The following is a 14,708-nucleotide window of genomic DNA, read 5'->3' as shown; positions in this document are numbered from 1 at the left end:
CGGTGTTTCTTTCAAAATAAAAGAAGCAGCTACAGACTATAATAACAACGAAGAACGGCTCAGAGTACATTAGTGTATTTGCAAAGCTGAGTATAACTGGTTGCACAATGCTGTTTCAAAATTGTCATTGTCTCTGTGAGTTTAAATAATCTGTTACTTACCTGATAAACGAGCAACAGTTCCATTATTCTGAACCCAGGGCGGATGAATGGTTCACAGGTTTGTATCATTAATAGTTTTTGGTAACCTAATAAACCTAAAAAATTATGAAAATAAATATGTTGCAAATGTGTTATCTGAGTTTTTCCAACATTTATTGCATTGTTCCACCTTTTTTGACCCAGAAATGTTGCAGACCATCTTTTGCAAACTCTGAAAAGTATATTTTATCAATATTAATATCAATTAACAAATTAACTATTCTACATTCTACATTTCTTATTATAAAACAGCATATAAAAATATTAATACATGTTTCAGCAGAGATTTATTCAGATCTTTTGACATTATGTTTGGGTTCTTTTTTGTTTGTTTTGCTCTCACTTTGATATTTGCTAGATGTAACCTGTGTACAGTCCTGAATTTCATCCTTTTTTAGAGGGTGCCAAGAGGAACTGTGGCACTGCATGAGGAAGTCAGCAGTGGCAGGGAAGTATGTGAGGCTGGTGCCGTACATTTGTTAGGACAGCAAGACAGTGGTGAGGTGTGTGGTAGGCAAGATGGAACCTAGCGACATGGAGAGAAGATGTGATCTGGAGAGAAGAGGAATGGAAATCAGAAGAAACAAGACAGAAACTGTGAGAGTCAGAGGGAGACATTTGGAACCATAAAGCTGCAAGGAACAGAGGAATGATAATGAAGTTGGATGAGTTTACCTGAGGTCACCCATCCGAAACAATGGACAGATTTAGAGATGAGATAGTCTGAACATGTGCAGAGGAGGGATGCTGTATCTACTGGTGAAACGATGTTGACTATAGAGGTGGCTGTAGCTCAGGTGGCAGAGCAGGTCAGCCACTAATCAGAAGGTTAGTGGTTCAATCCCAGGCTACCAAATATCCTTGGGCAACATACTAACCCCATGTTTGCTTACTGGTGGTGGTCAGAGGGCCAGTGTCCGGCAGCCTCGCCTCTGTCAGTGCGCCCCAGGGCAGCTGTGGCTACAATGTAGCTTGCCATCGTGAATGACTGAATGTAGTGTAAAGCGCTTTGGGTCCTTAGGGACTGAGTAAAGCGCTATACAAATGCAGGCCATTTACCATAGAGCTGAGAGGGACAAGGAAAGAGAAAAACTTCAGAGGGGGTTTGTAGATATAGTGAGCGGGGCATGCAGGGGAGATGATCCGCTGTGGTGATCCCTAAGCATTTAGGTAGTCAAATGGCGACCCAATCTCTCCAGAGAAGAGCACACTATATTTGCTTTACTTTGACAAGTAATCATGCCAATAATTATTATAGGTTGTAAGTTTTTTGTTATCTTTTATCTTGATTTCATTTTAACTTTGCTTTTCATTCAGTTAGCTTCAGCTAGTTCCCAAAGTAGGTTTGATGGTTTCAGTTCAGTTTTTATTGTTTGGAAAATGTTTAGTTTTAATCTTTTGAAGTATTATTGTTTTTAGAAAATATACACTAATCTAAATCTATTATTGTTTTTTTAATTAACTAAAGCGTTTTTCACATATAGTTTAAGTATTTAGGTTGTTTTAATTCTGATTACAGGCAGCACGGTGGTTAGCACTGTTGCCGCACAGCAAGAAGGTCCTGAGTTCAATTCCAACATCAGGCCGGGGTCTTTCTGTGTGGAGTTTGCATGTTCTCCCTGCGTGGGTTCCCTCCGGCTTCCTCCCACCGTCCAAAGACATGCAGCTTGTGGGGATAGGTTAATTGGATAATCCAAATTGTCACTAGGTATGAATGTGAGTGCGAAGTGTTGGCCCTGCGACAGACTGGCGACCTGTACCCTGCCTCTCGCCCTATGACAGCTTGGATAGGCTCCAGTGCCCCCCGCGACCCTGAAAAGGATAAGCGGAAGCGAATGGATGGATGGATAATTCTGATAACTTCAAATTGCTTACAAACTCTGTCCTACAACCCCAACCACCAAAACAGTAAAGGAGTTAAAAGTTGAATTTGATCCCGCTTTTATTTTGAAAACCCCCACCTCAAGTGCCGACGTACTTTGCGCAAGCTTTACGCGGATGGAGTGAAAATAATTGACAATAAACACATATCGTATGCCCCCGAAAAAGTGAAGGAGTCTTGTGCAGGAGTCGAAGCTTTCACATCATCAATGATTCATTTCAATCCGGAAGGTGTCGTTTGAAGCTTTGTAGGCGCTGACAGCTGTTTCGACCCGGGGGGAAAATGGAGCATATCCGAACGCCAAAGGTAGCTAACGTTTCTTGCTAATTGCAAATGGATGGGATACAGTCGGCAGCTGGGCCTTGTCTGTTTGCGATTTTGTTGGAAGGCTCGAGTCAGGCTCCGTTTTCTGGCCATCAGTGTTCAGAGTGAATTTGCGTGAATCAACGTTATAGCGTAACGGCTAGCAGGTGTCGCCAACGACTCCAAATGTCAGCAGACGTGGCGAGCATCAATGAGCCGTTTGTTTTTCCCGTTCATCAGGAAGATCGGCTTCCTCTATCTAATTTTACTACTTGCACGCTCTGCTATTTATTGCGACAGATATCCACCGTCAGTACAGTCATTGAATTCAGTATGATTGAAGAAGCAAGGAAAAGCCGGGCCATATCCAGCACAGACTCGCAGGGCTGACTTGGGCTGTACGTCAAATTGGGCGATCGCAGTTTTATCGTAAGCATAAAACGCCAAAACAGTGAGCTCACTGCCTGGGCTAAATCACTCCCAATAGACCAGATTTAAAGGAAAGCAACCAGCTGAAAAAGGCAAGACTCGAGGAGTGCTGCAGTACGAGTTTAGCCCTGCCAGGCCTGTACTGCTAGAAAATATACTGCTATGTGTGTGCACAGCAGTATATGCAAGAGCTGATCCTTTTAACCCTTAAATCATTGATCCTTTCAAATCTGATCTGCAGCCACTCAAAAACAACCAACAACCGCCAACAGTCCTAGTACATACTTCATAATCTTCATAATTCCTTTTAGTCTGCCATAAGGTGGCTCAGTGTGCTTAATTTTATCTAACGTCTCTGTTTTTGATCATATTAGGAAGCAGTATCACACGATTCTTGAGGTTCAATGACAATTGTGCTATTTGTCAGTGGGAAAAAAAAAATGCTGAGATCTGGCATGTAGACAGACGGGGAACACCCATGCAGAATGGGTGTTCCCCATTTTTCTCCACACCTCTCAGTGGTTTGTCTGGTTTAAAAGTCGGAGGAGATTATTATTTGCTGTTATAGTGTTTAAAACAAACAAAGAAAACAAGCTGCTTGTTGTAGCAATCAGGGTAGTTTAAGTTGCATAGGCATGTAACAGGATGAAACACAAATCCTAACATTAACTTCCCTATAAGATGGTATGAGGTCTCTGTCCTCCTTCTCTCTTCCCTTTCTCTCTAACCTGCTCTCAAGCACACGCATGTGGGCACACACACAAAAACAACTGACTTCCCGTATGTTCCAAGAAGCTGACTTATGACAGAGCCGCGACCCGCAGGTTGCTGAGCGACCGAGAGAGATTTGATCATCATATCTCAGCAAACGGAAACAAAGTGGAGGATGTCTGAGTCAACCGGAAACAGCTAATGTGATGAATCATGGATTCGGACAGCTAGTGCTAACAGCACTGCACAGTCCAAAAATCAGTGACTTTCCAAATGCACTTTGGCTATAGAGTGAAGGTGACAGGAGCTTTTATTTTGATATGTCTTGCATCTGTGATGCAGAAGGCAATAAAATACCGTAGATGCAACAGTGCAGAGCAAAGTCCAATGGTGATATTATTTGTTTGTTTTATATTGTTGTAACATCAGTCTCATAAAGATCTTTAAAAAGATTGTGCTGTATAAAACTGGTTTTATTCATTTATTTATTTTTTCTAGGATGTAAACCAGAAGCACATTAAAGGTTTTTTTTAAAACCTGTTATAGCTATTAGACCCAAGCCTGTGTGAAAACTCGTGACTTGAGTAAATATATTACTCATTATATCTGCTATTCTGTTTGGGCGTTTGTGGTATTAGTGCAATCAGTTGCTACACTTTCACTGTTGCAGCTACTGAATATAAATTTTTGAGAAGGAAGTCAAAACAAAATGAACTGTGTTTGACTTTAAGCTAGATAAGATTGTTTAATTAAGAGGCAGGTGGTTTGTTTATTAAGGCAGTGGCAGCAAATGTCACTTGTGACTGCACTTATTAAAATTAAACTGGCAGCTGATAGTGAGGACCAGGTGGCCAGGATTAATTGGTGTGCTAGCCAGAACTGGTGCCAGTAATTTTTCTGTCAGGTGTCAACCCTGCTCGCAAGATGCCATCTCTTGTAGTCTCAGTGTATCCAGCAAGAGAAGCAAAGGGTGCTCCTGATTATTTAGATATTACCATTATGTGCATCTGTTTTTGCAGGTGGAGCAGGTGCGGCTGTTGGATCGCTTCAGCAATAAATCCGTTCATGGCACTCTGTACCTCACAGCCACGCATCTCATCTTTGTGGAGAGCAACTCTAACAACTCGGCCTCTGCTGGACATGAGGTCTGGGTGAGTAGTTTTGTGCCAACTATGCTGCCCATTAATGCAGGTTTCAGAGTGCTTGCATATGGATGTCACCTCTGCGAATACACTGTTGTGCAGAGGCATAACTGGAGGATAGCAAGTGCTCACAGAACTTTTACCTCCTGTTGCCAGTTTTCTATAAATTGATGGTGCAGTTTCACACAAACCAAGTGTGCTCTTTAGACAATTTGGGCCTGTTTTTAGTCTAATAATGAATATTTATTACCCTGCAAATGTTTTTAATACACTCCTGTTTTAGCTCCTAGCCTTCATGCAGGTTTGTTCTGTGTGTGTGGTTTAAAACCCCCTTTTTCTAGGCTTTGTGTTTAGGTGTATGATTCTTGCTGGGGTTCAAATCCTGAACGAGGCCCCAATTGTTATAACCTGTATGTGTGTGACATAATAATAAATTAGGTGAGTCGAAGTCAGTATCAGCAGTGTAAAGTGGTGCATGGATAAGCTGGCAAGTGTATGAGACCTGGTGTGCAAGGAAAAAGCAAGTTAAGATAACCCAACGAAAGAACCAAACGAGGATGCAGAGGCATGAAGACAGCACAGGCACCATCACAGGACTGGAGTAAAGCACCAACAGGAGTGGAGACCGGCAAGACCTAGAGAGGTAGGGTCTTAAATAGCATCTCCTGAATCTCCACCCAGGCAACTCATGGAACCCAAAAACCACACATATGCAGAGCAAACCCGCATGAAGGCCTGGGGTCATAACAACTCCATCACTGAAGGAACCGTTGCAGTGCAATATTGCCATTGGCTGGTGGCAAAGCGATTCCTGTAGATGCCAAGACCTGGGTGGCATATGTTTTGAGCTCTCAAATCAAAACCAGAGGAATATATGCAAATGAAGGGCAAAACATACAGAAACTGGAAGTTCTGCCACATAAAGAACCATTAATGTGATCACTACAGGGAAGCCTGCAACCAGACAGTTTGTTTGCATGCGATTTGGGAAGGAGAGAAAGATTATGAAAGTTAATGTGTGGTAAGAGGAAGAGATAGAGTTTCAAAATGTGCACACGTAGTATTTGTCTGTGTGTGTTTTTCTTCCTGCCCCTGAAAGAGGATCGCTGTCGGTGCACTGTAAGAACTAGGTTAGTAACATCTAGCAGCAGCATTCTGGTTTGCTGATGGACTTATTTGTGCTGCAGTAGCGGCAAAGTGGTGGTGTTGGGTTATGCGAGAATTATGGGCGCGTGTTGCAATGAGCCTAGAGCAGGCACTGAAGACAAGAGGCTATTTAATATTGAGAAATTAGCTGCAACCGTTTAGAGCTCAGGATTTCAACACATGACTTGCAAGATTTTATTTCCTATATTGAGTTGTGATTTGTCAGAATGACTTCATAGCATCAACTAGCCCGGTTTAGTTGGTTTTACATTGTACAATTGGCATATACATACTTGCTGGAATGGTATTACTTCTGAGTGTGCACAATAGTGTTGCGCTGTATGAATCCTGTTTTTTTTTTTGTTTTTTTAAGCACTAAGTATTTAGTGACTGGCCTACATGCCTTGTGCAGCAGAACCTGGGCCGTGACCTCTTTCCCACCATCCTTCCTGTTTTATGTGCATTACTTCCCTATGTGTGTCTGGCTCAGCGCTGTGTGTGCTGTAGAGTAATTTCAAAGTAACCGTTTGTGGTGTTTGTGTGTATCATAAAATATTAAACAGCATGTGAGTTACTGCCTTTCTCAACAACTGGTGAGATCAGCAATTAGCCTGTGTGTGTATGTGCACATGCGTGTGTGTCCCACTAGTCATTATCAATGCTGATCCATGTGCATCTTTATGATTTCTCTTGGTTGTGATACTCAAAATGCACTCATGAATATGGTGATGTGTGGCATCTGACTCTCTTGCCCTCTATACTTCTGGGTGATATTAAAATAATTCATGACTGAGCTGAGCTTTTTATAGCACTCTTCTGTTTAAATGCATGCTCTTGAACCCGATCCCCCCCCCCCCCCCCAACTAGATCCCTTTAATATTCCAAATCTTATCTGTTCTTCATTGTATTCATATTGCAGATAACACTCTCACTGTCCACTCGTGTTCATTGATGCAAATGTCTAGCCAGCTAATCACAAGGCAGCAGCTCAGTGCATTTTGGCATGTAGGATTGTCAAGGTGGGCTGCTGAAGTTCAGAATGAGGAAGAAAAGTGATTTAACTGACAATGAATGTGGTTGATGTTGCCAGATGGACCGGTCTGAGTATTTCAGAAACTGCTGATCTACTGGGATTTCTCCTCAAAGCCATCTCTAGGGTTTACAGAAAATGGTCAGAAAAAGAGAAAATATCCAGTGAGTAGCAGTTTTCTGGGAGAAAATGCTTTGTTGATGCCAGAGATCCCAGAGGAATGGCCAGGCTGCTTTGAGCTGATAGGAAGGCAACAGTAGCTCAAATAACCGCTTGTTACAACCAAGCCGTGCATCTCTGAATGCACAACATGCGACTTTAAAGCCACAGCAGCAGAAGACCACACTGGGTACTACTCCTGTCATCTAAGAACAAATAACTGATTCTATGCTACAATTCACACAAGGCCACCAAAATTGTACAACAGAAGACTGAAAAATGTTGGCAGATCTGATGAGTCTGCAGCATTCAGAGGGTAGAGTCAGAATTTGATGGAAATGACATGAAAGCATGAATCCATCCTGCCTTTTATCAGTACTTAGGCTGGTGGTGTAATATTGTAAGGGATATTTCTTGGCACTTTGGTCCCTTTAATACCAACTGATCTTCATTTAAACTTTGCAAGTCTTTAGTAGTTCATTGAGCCTCTTTAAATATGAAACTATTCTCTAAACTGAGGTTCCTAAAGAGTAAGGCTTTAATTTTGACATACGTGTTTTTTAAAGTGTGCATATACAATGAGTCCTAGAGTTGAAGAAAAACATTTGTATAACACACACAAAATATATTAGTATGTGTGTATGTTTTGTAAAATATAAAAACAGCACCAGGCTTTATTAACAATACGCTAATGTCATTGTTGGATAGTGTACTTTGTTTAAATTAGTGTATATCGACCCAGCCACTGTAAATCACCAGCCTCTCTTTTCACGTCTTCTTTTTGCCTCCTCTTTCCTTGTCTGCAGATTTTGCACCATCATATAGCCTCTGTGGAGAAGCTGTCCCTGACCACCTCTGGCTGTCCACTGGTAATTCAGTGTCGCAACTTCAGGGTGGTTCATTTTGTTATACAGAGAGAAAGAGACTGCCACGACGTCTACAGCTCACTGCTTCGTCTTCTACGGCCAGGTCAGCTTCGCGTTCTATTCGCTTTGGGCATTTCTCCTATCCACTTAATGCCTAAACAGAGATACATTGACATATTAAATAGTGCTTTCTCATCTGTCTGTGTTTAATGGGTTTCTCTCTGTTTTTCTTCTCTGCGCAGTATGCTATGAAGAGCTTTATGCTTTCTCCTACAACCCCAAACAAAATGACCAGCAGCGAGAGGAAGGATGGCAGCTCATCGACTTGGGGGCGGAGTTTGAGAGGATGGGCGTCCCCTGTGACCAATGGCAGCTCACTGATGTGAACAGGGACTACAAGGTAGGTAGTAAAATCCAACAAAGTCCTCTGCCCACTATAAACTGTATTTATTTACAGATTCTAAACATTGGTACCATCACTGTGATAGTAGTAGTATTTGTGATAGTATTGATATATTATTTACTATAAGTTGACTTATAGTATTTCTGTGTATTGGTCATTGCATGTCTGCATTATGGCTTTAAAAGTGCCAGAAGAACATACTCAGAAAGGGATGTAACTCCAAACGACCTCTGTAGCGACTGAGTAAACACAAAAGAGGAAACGACTGTGACAATAACTGGATTTATTTAAATGGATAAAAAACATTCCCGCCATGTGGTCACAGCAGATGGCAAAGTCCATTAGGCTGGCCTCTGCACTTAAACCAGCTCCACCTTCAGCTTCCTCTGTTGCTTAAACAGGGATAGGCTGGAGCAGCAGATGAAAACAGAAAAAAAGAATTACTGCAGCTTGTACAAGTCACTGACAAAATCATGTAAACCTAAAATGTGCAACATTGTTTAGTCTTTAGCTTAGTGTCATAATGTATTAAAACAAATTAATCCGAATAATTAAACTAATTGATTGTCAAATAACTTAATTGCAAACGAAGTTAATGTGAAAATGAGGTGGGCGTATGAAAGCTTACTCTGTATCTGATTTAAACAGATGAATATTACCAGAGTATTTCAGTTGTGTGGTTGTGGACAGCACCGTCACAGTGGTACAGTCTGGATTAGGGCTGTTGATATAACATATATATCGGATGACGATATAAAAACGTCTATCGTATCATTTTACGCTATCGTTTGTTTCGTGGTGTCGCAAAATAAACTGTTTACGGCAATATTTTTTCATCGTTTTGATGGTCACTGTAGTGGCTATATTAATTTCTTAAAGTTCTCTTTCTCTTATATTTTATATAACCACACTACAGACGGACAAGCGCCTGTTTTTATGCGTTGTCGTTAGCAACAACGACGGTAACAGCATCGGTGTCCGCTTGTTTATGTTCCTCATAAACCTTTCACAATAAAGCTCAAGATCCTGTTGAGACTTTTCAAAATAAACTGAATCACGTGAAAGAGCAGATTATTTACGGATGAGAATTAAAAAAGAGCCGCCAGGTGCTAAAAAATAAACCTTAGACTTAAACGTTAGAACAGGCTTTTCCCCCCAGCACGCTGTGTAATAAATATTCACAAAGAATACGGCGGCTGATACAACTTATGTCTAAAAATGTACAGTTTCATGCATCGGTTAAAACACTCGACTCCAGCTACATGATGCGCAGCTGGAAACACTTCCCGCAAGACGAGCTGCCCGAGATTCACAGAATTTACAGAAAATGTTACATTTTTGTGATTTATGTCGTTATCAGGACGATAGAATTCTTATATCGGAATATGAGATTTTGGTCATATCGCATAGCCCTAGTCTAGATTCAGCTGGCATCCAAGTGATATCACACAGGCTGTCATTATTTGGGTTTAATGACAGCCTGTTAACATTATATCCAGGGGTGCACATAAGGGGTCCGCAGGTGCGCATTAGCTGTCAAAATAAAAGACGCGCACCAGATAAGAAGTTGCAACGCGCGTTTGCGTACATAAGATTTTCTGGAGGAGGACAGACATAGGTTTAGAACTCTAAAAGCTGTCAAAAAAGCAAGCTCCTTTAAGCAATTACTTTGGTGTTCCTCCACCTCCAAAGAAATGTCAGAAGGAGTCCGAACCGCAAAAGAAGCGCGTGTTCTCGGAAAAGTGGTTGCAGGAGGTGAGCTGGATTCAAACAAATGATGAACGCACAGAGATGTGGTGCCGTGAAAATCCCAAATGCGCACCTGCGGACCACTTATGTGCACCCCTGATTATATCACAGAAACCAGTTCGACGTTACCACATCTTAAACACTGTGCGCTGTGGTCCAGAAGAGGGTGCTGGAGCTTCACTGTTAGTTAGCTCCAGCCTTAGTGTGATGGACTACAGAGTCTTTGAGTCAAAAGTAAGAATTTGTCTGTAAAGAAGAAGAGCAGATCCCTGCTCACAGGCAGACTGTATATCATGTGCCTTTATAGATTGTAACATAGTAGCACGAGGCATTCACAAGGTACTGCTGTCTGAACATGGACATTAGTACATTTTTAATTCTTATTTTAGTTAATGGATTTTGTTTGTGACTTTTTTCAGGTGTGTGAGACATATCCACGGGACCTCTATGTTCCTGTCACCGCCAGTAAGCCTATCATTGTGGGGAGCTCCAAGTTCAGAAGCAAAGGACGCTTTCCTGTCCTCACTTATTTCTACCAAGAGAAGAAGGTACATTAAAACTGTGACCATTTACATACGCCAATATTTGTCTCTGGTCCAGTTTCTTTATTTAGCTCTCCTTGGCAAGTTGTTGAGTAGTTACTGAGCAAGATCAAAGTCCAAATCTTAATATTCCTAAGGCAGTACAAGCAAAATGGAAATGGGATTGCTTAAATTGAAAATAGGGTCAACTCTCTCGGTTATATCGAAGTGCAAATATCATGGGAATGAACCAGTGGGATTATATATTAACACGTGCAAAGTTGAGTTGCTTGGCCAAAGGTGGATTTACAGCAAAGCTCATAAAATGTCTAACACGGAAAGGATTTGTACTCCGCTTAACAAATTTGCATGACATCTGCTCATTCGATTTTTTTTTTTTTTTTTTTTGGTGTGTTTGTGTATGGATGGAAATTTTGACCTTTCGCTGGCATTAGAAGAAACATCACCACATTACAGAAACGATTAGTAACCAAGGGTCTGTGAAATTTGATGGAATAGCTGCACTTTTTTTTTTCTTTCTTTAATTTTCTCGAACAAAACGTCAGCATCGCTGATGAACAAACCTTGCTTCCAAAGCAAGCGAGGGAAAGAACTCCCACACCCGAAATGTGCAGCATATTTTGAATTGTGATTTTCAGGTTAAACAACATTTAGGTGGGATGAGCAGTTAATGACCTAACATTCTGGGGAATCTTATTGTGTCAACTAGAAACACCTGACTTTTAGGGAAACAATGTAACTACTCAATGGCATTAACATCTAAGTAGTTACATTTATGGTGTTAGGTTAACCAAAAAAGTTTATGAGACTCATGTAGTTGTTCCATTATAGGCAACCATTAGAAGGAAGTAACACAGGCTCAGGTGTCCTGGTTTTAAGGTTATATTTAGATTTTTTTTTAATAACTTCTCGTTTTTACCAATGTACTCTCTTTACCCTGACAGGCAGCAGTGTGTCGTTGTAGTCAGCCTCTCTCTGGGTTCAGTGCACGATGCCTCGAGGATGAGAGCATGCTGCAGGCCATCAGCAAAGCCAATCACAACAGCCGATTTCTTTATGTCATGGATACCAGGCCGAAGGTAAGGTGGTGACGGCCAGGCAGTTTCTCAGAATAGCAAGCGTTGTTCATTAACTTTTAAAAATTTCTTGTATGTGTAAATGGGTTCAGCACTAAATGAATGTACTTTTGAAAACAGAGTTCAGAGCTCAAATGTGTTGTTGTTGTTTTTTTTGTTGTTTTTTTCCTGTCCTGCAGCTGAACGCGCTCGCTAACAGAGCAGCAGGTAAAGGCTACGAGAATGAGGACAACTACTCCAACATCCGCTTCCAGTTTGTTGGCATTGAAAACATCCACGTGATGCGGAGCAGCCTGCAGAAGTTGCTAGAAGGTTAAACATCTGCTACAGACAGAGGATTTTAAAAAAGAAAGAAAAGATGTTTACAAAAAGGCTTTTTTTTAATGAATGTCAGTCAGTGCACAGTTAATCTTAAATTCCTTTGATCCTTTAGTGACTGGGACTCGGTCACTTTCCATGAGTGACTACCTGGTGGGACTGGAGAGTAGTGGCTGGCTTCGGCATATCAAGGCGATAGTAGATGCTGCTGTCTTTCTCACCAGGGTAAATGTTTTCTGGTTATACTTCTTTAACTGTATTCTGGTGGAAGCTGATAAAAAAGTCATTGTTGTTTTAAAAACCATATTTCTGTGCCATCTGTCTGTTCTCTTAATCCCAGGCGGTGACAGTTGAAGGAGCCAGTGTTTTGGTTCACTGCTCAGATGGATGGGACAGAACCGCCCAGGTCTGCGCCCTAGGGGCGCTGCTCATGGACCCTTACTATCGTACAATTAAAGGCTTTATGGTACCAGCCACAGACGCGTGATGTTGAACATGCAGATACTCAGATGCTCCATGTTCTCTACTCTTCACTCTTTGTTTTTCTTCTAGGTACTGATAGAGAAAGACTGGATCTCTTTCGGTCACAAGTTTGCAGACAGGTGAGGTTTCAACTGGAAAATGTGAAGCACTGCATTTGCTCCAGTTCACAGTCGCAAGTTCATATTATTCTATACGTGGATTGTATGCTCTCAGGTGTGACCAACTGGACGGGGATCCAAAAGAAGTGTCTCCTATTTTCACTCAATTCCTCGAGTGCGTCTGGCAGCTGACTGAGCAGTTCCCACAGGTGAGTGGGAGAGTGCAAGCTACGTGAGATTTATATTTATTTCCTATGGTTTTTTTGCTTTTATTTATCCACAACTCTCCGTTTAGGCGTTTGAGTTCAGCGAGTGGTTCCTGCTGCAGATCCATGAACATGTTCACTCCTGTCAATATGGAAACTTCCTTGGTAACAATCAGAGGCAGAGAGAAGAGTTGCAGTAAGTCAAAAACACAGATTTATGTAACTGTTGACGGTTGAAATACTTTCTAATGTCAACTGTGAAATCTATCAGTCTGTCAAGACAATCTCTTTAAAAGATCTGTGCGTCAAGAAAGCCACACCTGGATTTGTTGTCACTGAGTTTGCAGATAACCAGAAGTGATAAAAGACATATAATGTGTAATCCTTCTTTTTAGTAGAAGACAAATAGATTAATTACTATATTGTGAGCTTCTGTATGCGTGTGTGTGAACCAACCATTGGACTATGTCGATATGCTCCCATGTGTCTAACTGCTGTTCTGGGTTGCAGACTAAGAGAGCGGACTCACTCCCTGTGGGCATTTCTAATGAGCGAAAAACGAAACCACCTGAATCCGTTCTACAGCCCTGCGTACTCCGAAGCACATCCTGTGCTCGAGCCCTCCACCCTGCCTTATCATTTCAAGTCAGTACAGCTTGCTCCCCTTTTGGTTGCTGCTTATATCTAGAAGTAAACCCTAAAGGATCTTATCTACATGTGTAACATTGTGATCACCAGGTTCTGGAGGAGTATGTACCATCAGTTTGACCGATCCATGCACCCTCGTCAGTCTATCCTGAAAACCATTTTGACTCTGAAGGAGAACAGTCGTAAGGCAGAGAGCACGCTGCAAGCACTGGAATCTGTGAGCACATTATTGCATATTGTCATATTCCTAAGTTTTAAGCTTGATCTTAATTTTGAGTATTTAAATGACTGCATGAGTATTTTTAATATATAGTATTTACAGTATAGTATTTGTATTTGAGTATTTAGATGCACTTTATATTTGGAATATGTTGTTTTATATACTTAACTGTCGTATCATTCAGAGGCTGCAGCAGCTTGGTGTAGTCCCGGTTGCAACATCCGACCCCCCCGCACCTCCTCCCACAAGAGATCAGCTCTCCAACTCCCACAGCCTCCCGCCACGTCCCGACTCCCTCATTCTGGGAGCGCCCATCAACCACAAAGACGTGCAGCGTCACGAGGAAGAGGATGAGCAGGAGGAGGTGGGTGAGGAGGCCACTGAGAGCACAGATACAGAGCGGACAGTAGAGGGCAGCAGTGGCACCGAGAGCAGGAAGCAGAGTTATGGAGAACTGGAAGGGACGTATAACAGTGATCTGGTCAAAGAAGAGCCAGCTGTTGTCAGCCTGGAGTTTGGTGTAGCACGTATGACCTGCTAAAACCAAAAAAACAGGGATTGTGAGAGACTGAGGGACATGAGCAACTAAGTAAGAGAGCATACTGAAACTGTGTGTGTGTGTGTGTGTGTGTCTGTGTGGGTGTGTGAGAGAGAGTGGGAAGCTGTTGCTCTGTGTGGATTATGTGCCGATTTACGCATTGGTCCTGAATGGGCTGAATGGATGAAGTTGTGTGTCTGTATAGTCTAAAATCTCTATGGAAAGCCTCATTATTATGTCATATACTGCACTTACAGTGGGAAAAAAAAAAGCTTGTTTTCTTTTTTTTTATTAATGAATGTTGAAAAAGCACTATAAAAAATTAATGAATCGGGTAAGAAAAATAAATGAATCAAAAAACAAAGAAAAAAATGTCGTGTCTTGTAATTTGTACAGTCACATTGTGCATTTTTGAAATACATGGCCTTGATATTCTTCACACGAAAATGCAGAAAATCCCAGTTTTGGCTCATGAAATGTTTCATTTCATCCAAAGGCTGAAATCCAGCCTAATCTGATCATGTTGGTGAGCTGACATTCCTCTGGTCTGAGTGATTTA

At 41.6% G+C, this 14,708-nt stretch overlaps 1 protein-coding gene across 1 annotated transcript; it reads left to right on the top strand.

The window, feature by feature from the left end:
• The first annotated feature begins 2,167 nt into the window (after positions 1-2,167).
• mtmr6 (myotubularin related protein 6) lies at positions 2,168-14,537 on the top strand. Its single transcript, XM_085468648.1, has 15 exons — positions 2,168-2,388; positions 4,545-4,676; positions 7,809-7,971; positions 8,111-8,268; positions 10,440-10,568; positions 11,507-11,641; positions 11,818-11,950; positions 12,072-12,181; positions 12,297-12,422; positions 12,509-12,558; positions 12,653-12,746; positions 12,833-12,939; positions 13,254-13,388; positions 13,482-13,608; positions 13,796-14,537. Exons 1-15 carry the CDS (start codon positions 2,365-2,367, stop codon positions 14,150-14,152), a joined length of 1,980 nt encoding a protein of 659 aa, XP_085324774.1. The 5' UTR covers positions 2,168-2,364; the 3' UTR covers positions 14,153-14,537.
• Positions 14,538-14,708: the final 171 nt, after the last annotated feature.

Source organism: Copadichromis virginalis, linkage group LG9 (genome assembly GCF_057382275.1).
Source record: "Copadichromis virginalis isolate Kocher_CV1m ecotype Utaka linkage group LG9, C_Virginalis_male_GT1.1, whole genome shotgun sequence".
NCBI classification, from domain to species: Eukaryota; Metazoa; Chordata; class Actinopteri; order Cichliformes; family Cichlidae; genus Copadichromis; species Copadichromis virginalis.
The sequence above is the reverse complement of the archived record's forward strand: the minus strand, read 5'-3'. Positions and strand labels throughout refer to the sequence as shown.